This window comes from Psammomys obesus, unplaced genomic scaffold (assembly GCF_907164565.1).
Source record: "Psammomys obesus unplaced genomic scaffold, mPsaObe1.curated_primary_1811, whole genome shotgun sequence".
Lineage (NCBI taxonomy): Eukaryota > Metazoa > Chordata > Mammalia > Rodentia > Muridae > Psammomys > Psammomys obesus.
Window position 1 is genome coordinate 277472 of NW_026589447.1, and position 12635 is coordinate 290106.

The following is a 12635-nucleotide window of genomic DNA, read 5'->3' on the forward strand; positions in this document are numbered from 1 at the left end:
ACACACACACACACACACACACACACACACACACACACACACACACAAATCATCATGACCAAAAGCAACTTGGAAGGAAAGGGTTTAATTCAACTTGTATAGTTCATCATGAAGAGAACTCAGGGCAGAAAGCTGGAGGCAGCAACTAAAGCAGAGGCCTTGGAGGAGTGTTGATTGCTGTCTTAATCCTCACGGCTTGCTTAGAATGATTTTTTTTTAAATAAAACCTAGGACCACTTGTCCAGGGGTTGCACTGCTTATAATGGGCTGCACATTCCCACATCAATCATTGATGAAGAAAATGCCCCAAAGGCTTGCCTACAGGCCAACCTTGTGGGGGCATTTTCTCAATTGAAGGTCCCTCTTCTCAAAAGACTTGAGTTTGTGTCAGAAGTTAACATAAAACTAGCCAGCCCTGTTGCCATGTGGGTGCTGGGAACCAAACCCTTGTCCTTTACAAGAGCAGTATAGACTCTTAAACCACTAAACCATCTCTCCAGCCCTGTCTTCCTTTATTTAAAAAATGTTTACAAACCAAACCATCTCTTATTTGTTTGTTTGTTTATGGTTTTTCAAAACAGGGTTTCTCTGTGTAGTCTTGGCTGTCTTGAACTTGCTTTGTAGAGTAGGCTGGCCTCAAACCCACAGAGATCCTTCTGCCTCTGCCTCCCTCAGTGCTGGGATTTATAGGCATGTGCCACTGAGGCCGGCTGCAAACCAACCGTTTGTCCTGTTGAGTGTGCCTACTTGCCTCAAGTGATAACCATGTATATATGGCCTGGCACTGGTCCTAGATAGCTTTGTTTTCTTTTATAGTCCAATAAATACATTGTCATATAGTTCAGGTAATTATGTGTCAGGGATTAGCTAGCTTGGCTCACCAACCATTATCCTGTCAGTTGCTGTGGTAGCACAAATCTATCCTTTACGTCTTGGTTTTTACGTAGCTGAGTGCTACTGAGATCACAGGTGTAAGGAACCATGGCTGGTTCTACATAGCTCTATAAGTGGCTTACAAAGCCCTATATCTTGCTTCCACATCACTGTCACTCAGTATTACTCTTTATGCCAAATTCTGTATGTCATTTTACCTTCTTGGAGTACTTGCTTTGCCCTCTTTTTGTGTAATCCAAGCTTTCACACATGCTATTCCAAAATCTGTTTTTTCCACTTTTATTGATGTTCTGATTCAGCAGTGAGTGCAGGTTGACAGTTTAATCCTTCCATTTAAACATCCTTCACTGTGTCTCTCCTACTGGTTTTATCATCCCTTAGTCATCATTATTGGAATCATTTATTACATAAGGTGCTTCCAAATGGTGATCCTTTTAGTTCTTTTCCTCCTTCTACATATATTAGCTGAAATGTGCTTGTAAAGAGTTATCTGTTACTGGTTCAGTTTTCTGTTACTGGTTCGATTGCTTAAAATAACAGTGTGTACAGTAATGTCAAGGTAAATGTTTAATTCTTTTGTGATTATGTTTTTAAACATTTATTTAAATTTGTAATTCAGAGCCTTGGACAAATTTGTCAGAGAAAGCACTTGTAAGTGGTGGTTATACTCGCAGAATAGCAGACAAATGCCTCCTTAATCCCACAGGTTAAGTGAAACGCTACAGTAAGTTATAAAAATCAAAACTACTTTTGAAATATTAGTTATTAAACATGGGAAGTCTGAATTTTAAAGTTTAACTTGAGTGCTAGCTCTTGAGAGAAAAGCAGTCTTAATTAGAGAAAGAAGTGGTTGAATTCTTAGGGTGATTTGAAGTGATATGCTGAGTGTCTTTAAGGGCTTTCAGAGTTTGATGGCACTGTTCTTATGTCTGATTCCACTACAGATTTAGGCTATTTTCAGCACTTTTTATATTCAGCGGCTGAGACCCATGATCAGGATAATCTTTGGCTCACAAATGGAGAGAGGCACATAACCCGATATAAACGAAGGAAGTGCATGTGAGTAAGTGGAATCAACTGAGCCAAGGTAGTAGAAGACAAGAAGAAGGAGGAAGAACAAATGTTCTCACTGGGGCAGTAGGTATGAGGAAGGAGTAGGATTGGAGCTAGCATGAAGAAATCAACTTATCCGTAGTGTTGACCCTGTACTTAACTCAACCATAGAATGAATGCCTCCTCATAATATGTGTCTCTTAAACCAGTGATAGAAGTCTGTATGAAATGGGACAGTGAGAGTCGTTGAAAAACTAGAGGTTATGTTTTTAGGAGTCCTAGTAACAGAGGCCCTGGGCACATGAGTTAAAGTTCAGACAAAGACTTTGGGGCTATAGACATGAATCAAGAGTCTCTGTGAAATAAAGAGCAAAATCAAAATAGACTGAATACTGGAGATCAAGAAAGGCTTCACTAAAGAGATCATGTTGAAGTCTAAATGATAAACCTCAAAACACTTCCTAGGCCAAACACTTACAACAAGAAGGTGGTAGCAAAGACAGAGACACCAGCAGGTATAGAGGCATGTAACTATTAAATAGGAGGCTTAATGCCAGAATCTAGGGAGTGTAAGACTTCATAGAATAGGCTGTAGTTTAGGTATTTTTCTCTATGGATCTTATAGAACCATTTGAAAAACTTTTATGCTTGCAAGTTCCATAGTTACATTTGTGCATTTTAATGTAATTTAAACATGTCTTAATATTCTTTGTAAGTAAGACAATATTATAGCGAATCCCCACATTCTCATGGATTACATTCAATAATTATAAAACATTTGCTCGTTCTGTTTCAGCTATCCCCCTTCCCTTTCCTCCCTCCCATCTTCTCCTATCTCCTTCTCTCCTCTCTCCTCCTTCTCTCCTTCTTCCCTCTTGCCTTGGCCTGCCAAGCGCCACTGTGCCCAGCCCAGTTTTTCATTTCAAAGATATGAGACAGGGCCTCAAGCCAAGGTTGGCCCTGAACTTGGTAAATAGAAAAGGATGACCTTGAGCTCTTAATTCTCCTGTCTTACCCTTCCAAGTGCCAGGACTAACATGTAAGTGCCATCAAGCCCAGCTTGTTGAAGTGTCTTCAAAGTAAATTCTAGACACCATGCTGTTTTTATCTCTGAATGGTCAGTAAGCATGCCTAAAATATGCAAATATTGTTGCATATGACCACTTTGTCACAGTGCTATCTTAAAAATTAATAATTCTGGGGCTAGGCAATAGCTCAGTCATAAAGTGCTTGTCACATGTGACAGTTAATTTTGATGATCGACTTGGTTAGGTTTGTAATCACCATGGAACAATATTTGGGTGTGTCTGAGAGATTGTCTAGATTAGGTTAGTTGAAGTGGGAGGACCCACCTTAAATATGGCATGGGGCATTCCGTCAGCTGGAATCTTCTTCTGAATAAAAACTAGAAAGTGAGCTGAAATGAGTCTCTCTGTGACTCTGGTGGGGGTCCAGGTTGAGAAAGACTCACCTTCCCTTGGGGGACTGTCCACTAGAAATGTGACCATGCTCCAGTGAACATATGGACAACACAAAATGGACTTTTTTTTTCTTTCCTTTTTTGGGGGGCAGGGAAGGAGGGTGAACATGGGAGGACTGAGATATGAGCATGATTAGGGTGCATGATATAAAATTCCCAAATGATCAATAATAGTTTTAAAAAGTATAGAACTCAGGTGGGTGGTGGTGGCACACACCTTTATTCCCAACACTGAGGAGGCAGAGGCAGGCAGATCTCTGTGAGTTTGAGGACAGCCTGATCTATAGAGCGAGTTCCAGGACAGCCTAGGCTACACAGAGAAACCCTGTCTCAAACCCTCCTCCCCCCCGCCAAAAAAATTATAGAACTCATCAAGTTTTAATATATTCATAAGATTATACAATAATCACCACCATCTAATTTCAGAGTATTTTCCCTTACTTTTTTCTTTCGTTCCTTCCCTCCTTTCTTTTTGCAAAAGAATCTCACGTTGCAGCCCTGCCTGCCAGGAACTTGCTCTGTAGACCAGCTAGCCTTGACCTTAAAGTGATTCTCCTGCTTTCCCCTTCTACCTCTATGCCCAACACTGGTTGCTGAACATTTTCACAATAAAAAGAAACCACATGAATTATCACAGAATTCTCATCTCCCTCCAGTCTCTAGAAGCCAATAATTTACTTTGTGCTCCTCTTGACTTGCTTATTGTGATGATTTCTTTTTTTTTTCTTAATTCAACTTACATCTCAGTCACAGGCAGCCACTCCCTCTTCTCTTTCTAGCCCCACCCTCCCCCCTGCATCCTGTCCCCTATTCCTCAGAATAGGGGAGCCTCCCTACCCAGACACCCCACCTCACCTATTCATATAAAGGACTGGGTTTGTCTTCCTTCCCTGTGGCCTGGTAGAAAAGTCCCATCAGGGGGAAGTGATCAAAATGCAGGCAACATAGTCCATGTCAGAAATATCCCCCACATCCCTAACTAATGGGCCCACATGAACCCTAAGATGTCCATAGGACTTATCTTCTTGGGGTCTGTGCATTGTAGTATGTCTATCCTGTACTATCTGACTAAAATCTGCTTATAAGTGTGTATATACCATGTGTGTCTTTCTGCTTCTGGGTGGGATAGCTCACTCAGGATGATCTTTTCTAGATCCCACCATTTGCCTGCAAATTTCATGATTTCCTTGTTTTTAATTGCTGCAGTACATTGTGTAAATGTAAATGCAGTTTCTAATAAATGTAATCATATAACGTGTGGTCTTTTGTATCTAGTTTCTTTCATGTAGGATAATGTTTTCAAAGTTCAGCTCTCCTATATCAGTACACCATTTGTTCTTATGGATGAATAATGTTTTATCTATGGTTGTTCTATATATATTTAAATTATTATTATTATTTGGTATATGTTCATTTGTGCCAAGGTACATGTATGACAGAGCCAGTTTTCTCCTTCTACATTTAGGTGGGTTCTGGGGATAAAATTCAGTTTGCCAGGTTTACATACTAAGGGATTTTACCTACAAGCCATCCCAATAACCCTGACTTATACTATATTTTATTAATCAGTTAATGGACGTTATGGTTTGCTTCCAGTTTGTGATCTTATAGGTTAGTTTTAATTTTTTCATTAAAATGTTTATTTTTATCTTTTCTGTTTTGGTATTTTGCCTGATTGTATGTCTGTGCACCATTTGTGTGTCTGGTGCTGGCAGAATTCAGAAAAGGACATTGTATCCTTTGGAACTAGAGTTATAGATGGTTGTGGGGTTATGGGCTTATGGGGATTGAACCTGGGTCCTCTGCAAGATCAGCCTGTAGTCCTAATTACTGAGCCATCTCTCCAGCCTGACTATGATTTACGTTTTGAAAGCCTACAACATTGTTTTAAAAGCAATCATACCAATTCACATTTTTGTTATCTGGAAATGAGAATGTCAGTTTTTTATATCCTGGTCAATACTTGCTTATCACATATCTTTTAAATGATACAGATTCTAGTTGGGTGCACAGCATTTTAGAAAAGAAACTACAATTTTGATACCTACTACCAGAAATTGTGGTTGTTAAAAATTTGTTTAGTGCTTTGCCTGAATTCTGCACCATTTTTTTTTTTCTTAAAGTGTGTGGATATGTTTCAGCTTGGGTATTCTTGATGGTTTTTGAGACAGGGTTTCTCTCTGTACCCCTGGCAGTCCTGGAACTCAGTCTGTAGAACAGGCTGGCTTCAAATTCACAGAGATCTGCTTGCCTTTGCCTCCTGAGTGCTAGGATTACAAGCATGAGCCACCACTGCCCAGCCCCAGTTTGGGCATTTATTTTTTAGTTGAGACTGAACCCAAAGCCACATATATGCTAAACATGTATTCTACCTCTGAGTTCCACCCATACACCCTCTGTTTCATTTAATATTTTTAAAGATATAAATTATTAATTTATTTTAGTTTTTTTTACATACATTGATGTTTTGCCTGCATGTGTGTCTGTTCAAGGGTGTTGGATTTCCTAGAACTGGAGTTACAGACAATTTTGAGCTGCCATGTGGGTGCTGAGAATTGAACCTAGGTCCTCTGGAAGAGCAGCCAATGCTCTTAACTGCTAAGCCATATCTTTCCAGCCCCAGTTATTTTTTACTTCTAAACCTAGTTTCACTTCTAAACCTAATTTATGTCAGGATAGCCAATGATTGGTTAGAAGTTGTTCTTGAATACCTTGGGCCAAGGTGTCTTCCATTGTTTTTTGATGAGATAGTACATGGATTGAGAACATACTCAAAGTCTCTTTTTGTTATGTCTCCTCTGTGTCTGGGCAACTCTTATTCTGTCAGGAAAATGCAGATATGAGGTTTCTTTTTAGTGTTCCAAGCTGAGTACAGCCTGGCATTATGCACACAGCTTTCCAGATCACCAGGGAATCGAGGAGTCTTACAAGTTAGTTGGTTTGTTTTCTGGATTCCTGTGTCAGACTTTGGTCAGGCTCTTCTTTTGCTTATTTCAACCAGTATTGTGACTGCAGGTAATTGTGATGTTTGCTTTTTCTTATTATAGGACACTGAGTTTGCTGTTTTTTTTAATTCCCCTGGGAATGGGACAGTTTGTGATTATCCTGGTCATGTAATTCCCCTCTGCAACCAAGTTTCTGGGTTTTGAGATGGCTTGCCCTGCCTTGTTCTTGTACAGTTTTCTTCAGGGACCTGGAGAAGGAGATGGGAACTGTCTTTGGCTAAAAACACTATAGTCTCACCTTTTTAAAACATAAGGATTCATAGATCCTCTAAAACATTTATTAATTTAATATTGATATGTTTTTAGGTCTTAAAAGAATTGTTTTCCCACAAATTTGTATAGCTTTATCATTTTTCAGGAACAGGATTTTCACAGTTCCAGGATTCCTGCCTAATCTATGTTTTGAAAGAGAGTTCTTAAGTGTTCTTACTGAAAAAATGATAAATATGTGAGATAATGCCATGGTAATTAGCTTGATTTATCCAGTCTACATTCCATGATATTTCAAAACATCATATTGTATACCATAAATACATAATTTTATCAGTTTTTAAAAAAAGATAATTTAAAAAAATTTAGATTTATGTTTAGTGTGTGTGTGTGTGTGTGTGTGTGTGCGCGCGCGCGCGCGCGCGCATGCTATGGCCTGTGTGTGGTGGTTGGAAGATTACTTTCAGGAAGATTACTTTCATTTTTTCCCCACCATGTGAGTCCTGAGTATTATACCTGTGTCATCAGGTTTTCTGGCAAACACCTTTGTACTGATCCATCTCATCAGTCCCAGAAAAAGATCATTTTGATAGCAATGAAGGATGGATTGTATGGAGGGAAAACTGGTAGCTACAAGTAGAAGATTTCACTTATCAGTACTTTGTAGTTTGTAGCAAAGGATAATACTTTTGGATGGGGGTTGACATGGTATGGTGGGAAAGAGACTAAAGTCCCACTGCCTATGGAGTCTTTACTAGGTAAAAGAAGAAATGAGGTCTAACTGTAGAATAAGTTAGTTGCTGTTGGCCCAGTACTGCAGACCTGTAATGGCAACTGCTTGGGAGGCTGAGACAGGAAGATCCATGTTTAAGGTCAGCCCAGGCTTACAGAGACTAGGTAAGAGGGGAACTAGGTGCATGCCTGTAATCCCAGCCCTAGTTGGGGGAGGGGAGACAAAAGGGTTAGTGAATTAAGCCCTGAGGAAGTTAAATTTAGGGGATGTAAGGTATAGGAGAGGTAGGCAGAAAAGAAGTTCTGAGAATGCACTATCTGTTACTACAGAAATCAATAATCAATAATCAAGAACAGAATGATCATGAATACATTAGACACTGCTATGCCTAGGAGTTGTAAAATTTAGATGTTAGATCATCAAGGGGGATAATGAAAATTTTTAGGAACTAGAAGATGGAAGGAAAGCAATTGGTCCCAAAGTCAGCAGTGAATATAGGGGAAGTTCTGGAGGTCATTTAACACTTAGAGAGTGCTGTAATTGCGTAGTATGAACATCAAAGAAACAGAGGCTATGAGCTAAAATGGTAAAATAAGACTTTGGGGATTCAGTGAGGGAAAATATAAAAATACTAGTCTGATCTTAACTTATATGGCAGGATGAGGAAAGGAAAGTGAAAAGCCTCAAGTTAAGAGCTTTGCAAGGGCAACAACATACTTTGGGATGACAGAGTAGAATTAAGAAGAGAGGCTGAATGGATGGAAATGACCAAAGGCCAACTATCATTAGGAAACAGTGGATAGTTTGTTTTCTCCCGCCCCCAAGTATAGGGCACAGTTAGATATATTATAAAAAAATAATATTAAACTATGTAATTGGTTTGAGTTTAAGATATAACTAAATTAATTATTGTTAAAACATTGTTATGGTTAGGTAGTGGCAGCGCACACCTTCAGTCCCAGCACTCGGAGGCAGAGGCAGGCAGATGTCTGAGTTCAAAGCCAGGCTGATCTACAGAGTGAGTTCTAGGACAGCCAGGGCTACACAGAGAAATCCTGTCTCAAAAAACAAAACAAAAAACAAAACAAAACACTGTTATACACATGGTATAGTAAGGACATTTTAAAACTGTTTTATTTATAGCTCAGGAAAATTACTGATGTTGGTTGGTGGCTGCAGAGTAATTTGACAACTTTGGAAGACAATGATTATTTCAAATGTCAAATTAAGAGCTAGGGGTGTAGTTTAGCTTTAGAATATGTGGCTAGTATGTATGGGACCTGGAGTTCAATTCCCAGCATGAACACCTATGTATACACACACATACACATGCCCACAATTTTGAGGCAAGGTCTTTGTAGCCTATGCTGGCCTAATACTCAGGTTATGGTTAGCTTCAGACTTGTGGGTGATCTTTTTGCCTCAGCCTCATGAGTACTGGGATTACAGGCATGTGCTATCATGTGTAAGAAAAAGTGATATATAACTGATGTTATTAATGCTAACATAAAATTAATATAATTTTGGCAAGAATTAAGTCCACTATAAAATAGTTTATTCCTAGATTGTGTCCCTGTGACCTATGAATTTTGATCTATTTTAATTTGAAAATTAGAGCTTTAAAATATATTGACATTTTGGAATAGTGTTTTTACTGTTCTTTTCCCAGGGCTGTTTGCAACTCACAATATATAGAGGGCTGTGTAGGAACTGCTGCAGTGTGTAGGGTTGCCCTAACTGTATTTTCTATGATGGTGTTAATATGTGTTTAAGGTACACAGCTAGAGGTTAAGAAGACCAAATGTAAAGAAATGATGAGACAGATGTAGCGCGCTAGCTATGAAAACCTTAAGATGATAAATTGCCACAATGGTAATCTAATATCTCTTCTGTCCGTGCAACCATTGATTATAGGCTGGGTGAACAATGGAATAATTTGATACTGAGGTGCATGACTGTTAGCAATAGAGAGCGTGAGGGCAGTTGGTTTTCTGGGAAAGAGCTTTGTGACTTTCTGTATTTTTCTCTATTAATACTGTATAGTTGATACTGGTTGACAACAGCAGAACAACTATTGCCATGTTGTAGTCTTTTCAAATTGAATTCTACTTTGAAACACCATGGAGGCATTTGATAGTTACCCTTATTGATGTCATATTTATTCTTTATTTTAACAGCCACCAGAAAAGAGATAACAAAAATCTGTTGCTTATGTATTCCTCTCTTCTCTGTGACTTGTGATACTGAGCTCTTGGGAAGTTAGAATTCCAGTGTGTGAGGCAATCTGTGTTGATCTGGTGGCGCCAGGTGAGTGGTCTGGATGGACTAATTATATAGGATCTGGCTCTCTAAAAACAATGAGAAAGAAAAAAAAAAGCAAATAGAGAAAAAATGGGAAAATATAGATAGGAACCTTAGGCCCTGGAGGAGAAGTTAAGGCCTGCGATACAAACAGAGGGAGAGGGCATGAGGGCTGTGCTGGAATCCAGCAGAGTGGTATTCAATGTAAAAACTGGGAGAACTGGGAGAACAAAGTCTGTTTTGAAATCTGGCTGGACTTCAAGAATGAAGAAAACTAGGCTGAATAGTAATAAAAATATCTATGAAGGCAAGGTTAAGTAGAAAGGAAATACACTTTGAAGTAAAAATGGGCAGAAGTTGATAATTATAACGGAGTCTTCTTTTCTCTTTGAAATGTTAGCTATGTAGAGATGGTAATTACGTCTTTAAGATTTAGGCAAAATTACCTCAGTTTCTTTTTCTATTAAGTACATTAATAATGCTTATATAGTTGTCATAAGAATTATATAAAAAAAAGCATGGAAATCTCATAGAAGGTTCCCTTCCACATACTCAGGGCTCAATACGTTGCCACAGTCATTGGGCTGTGGAAAGAACTGTGAACTGTGAACAACTCTTGAGTGATAGACTACTCACAGGCAGATACACAAATAGGCATCTCTTGTTGGAGCAGTTGCAGAAGTTTCAGGGTCAGAACCTCTTACACACCAGCCTACAGTTAGTACCATCTTGTCCCATTTGAAGGAAGGTAATCAGAATTGTTTCTTTCTTTCTTTCTTTCTTTCTTTCTTTCTTTCTTTCTTTCTTTCTTTCTTTCTTTCTTTCTTTCTTTCTTTCTTTCTCTCTCTCTCCTTCCTTCCTTCCTTCTTTCTTTCTTTTTTTTTCTTTTTAGAACCAAATGGGCTTTTATTGTTCACACAATTCGTAGAAAAGGAAGGTTGGTAAACATGATGAAGCCGTATGAAAAGCTCTGGGGTGATCCAGCACTACTATTTACACGTGGGAGCAGCCGTGTCCTAACATCAGGCACAGCATGTGCACTTGTCTGACTGGCCCTTGCACACACAGCCCTGGACATACTTGGAGCAGCCCACAGGGCAGCAGGAGCAGTAGCTCTTCTTGCAGGAGGTGCATTTGCAGTTCTTACAGACACAGGAGCTGGAGCAGGTGCAGGAGCTGCCGGTGGAGCAGGAGCAGTTGGGGTCCATTCTGAGATCTGGTGAAGTTGGAGCTACAGAACACGGCAGGAGACAACAGGCAGTCAGGAGGAGGCTGGAAGTCTTGGTCAGAATTGTTTCTTGAGTCTATAAGAAATTAGATCCTTTATATGGTAATATTCTTTTATGTTGTGTCTTGAACTTGAGATCACTTGTATATTAAGTACAGTCTCTACCACATTTCCAGTACCAGAAGGATATTTTTGTTACCTTTTTTTTAAAGGAAGGGTCTCATGTAACAGAGGCTGACCTTAAACACACTATGTAATTGAGGCTAGCATTAAACTTGTAAACTTGCTTCTACTTCCTTAGTAATAGGGTTAAAAGCATGTGTCACCATACTTTGCCATGTGTGAGTGTCAGCACATGTGCCACACATATGTATCGAGGCCGGAGGACAACCTTGGGTATTGGTCCTCACCTTCCACCTTGTTGGAGATGGTCTCCTGTTTTTTTAATTTTTTAATTTGTTGTGTTTTTAACCACTGCATATGTACCCCATGAATTTCAAGGAATTCTCTTGTCTCCTTCTCTCATATCATTGTAGATGTGCTGGGATTACACATGTGTGCTACCATGTTTGGCTTTACACAGACTCTGGGTATTTGAACTGTGGTCTTCATGCTTATGTGACAAGTGCTTTATCCTGAGACATCTCCCTAGACCCTTCTATTTTATTTTTACTTTCTTCCTCTTTATTGTTGCTTTTCCCTATATCTACATATATGCAAATATACTCAAGCCCACAGTGCAGAAACAGAAAACCTGCCTTTTCTTTTTTAAGTTTTTATTTTAATTTTATTTCGTGTGTTTTCATGTTTTTCCTGTATGTATGTCCATGTGTGGACACATACACCATGTGTGTGCCTGATGTCCACAGGATCTAGAAGAGGGCATTGGGTCCCTTGAAACTGGAGCTACAGATGGTTGTGAGCTGCTATATGGATACTAGGAACAGAACATGAAAGAGCAGCCGATGCTCTTAACTACTGAACCATCTCTTCAGTTCTAAAAATCTGCATTTTCTTAAAATATGATTTCATTCATTTTTCCACTTTCATTAAAAAATACATTTATCAAACATTAATAGCCAATTATGATGGTACATGTCTATAATTCCAGCACTCAGGAGACTGTGGCAGGAAGATTGCCCCAATTTTAAGGCCAGCCTGGGCTACATAGTGAGTTTTAAGGTAGCCTGGACTTTGTCTTAAAAAGCAATAAACAAATCCAAAACAAACAAACAAACAAACAAATAAAAAAATGGAGCTGAACCAAACCAACCAACAAAACCTATGAATATTGGATATCTAAGTTTACCTTCTCCATCTTTAGTTATTCAGTTTTCAACCCACTACAGTTGTCATCAATCTGTCCTACTCTAATAAAAGGGTAGGTCAGTATTGCTGATTGATTTTCTGGTTTTAGGTGAAATTGAAAGCACTGTAAAGTTATAGGCAATGAATGACAAAGGGGAAGATGTGAAAGTAAGGGCTAGGACTGTTGGGGATTTCTCTGCTTGTGTTGTACAGGACTAGACTGAGCCAAACTGCAGCCACCTTCAGGAGTTCAACTGGGCTTGCTCACCAAAGATCATCACAGGTAAGCTTGTTGCCTAGATGGTCACTCTTGGAAGGAGGGGTCAGGGAGATTCATTGAATCTCCCCATCAGCTGTAAGCAATTCTGCCCAATTGCATCTGGCCTCAGGGTCTCTGAGAGGGACTAACACAATGCCTCTTAA

General features: G+C 39.3%; 2 protein-coding genes across 2 annotated transcripts in view; one reads left to right on the forward strand and one right to left on the reverse strand.

Annotated features, from left to right (window-relative positions):
* The window catches only part of Snx12 (sorting nexin 12), a 126412-nt gene that overhangs the window by 33915 nt on the left and 79862 nt on the right, over window positions 1-12635 (forward strand). The window lies entirely within an intron of this gene.
* On the reverse strand, window positions 10644-10921 carry LOC129674997 (metallothionein-1-like). Its single transcript, XM_055605061.1, has one exon. It carries the CDS (start codon window positions 10882-10884, stop codon window positions 10699-10701), a length of 186 nt encoding a protein of 61 aa, XP_055461036.1. The 5' UTR covers window positions 10885-10921; the 3' UTR covers window positions 10644-10698.

Coding starts and splice junctions, on each gene's coding strand:
- LOC129674997 (XM_055605061.1), bottom strand. CDS start 10,884: ATGGACCCCAACTGCTCCTGCTCCACCGGCAGCTCCTGCACCTGCTCC.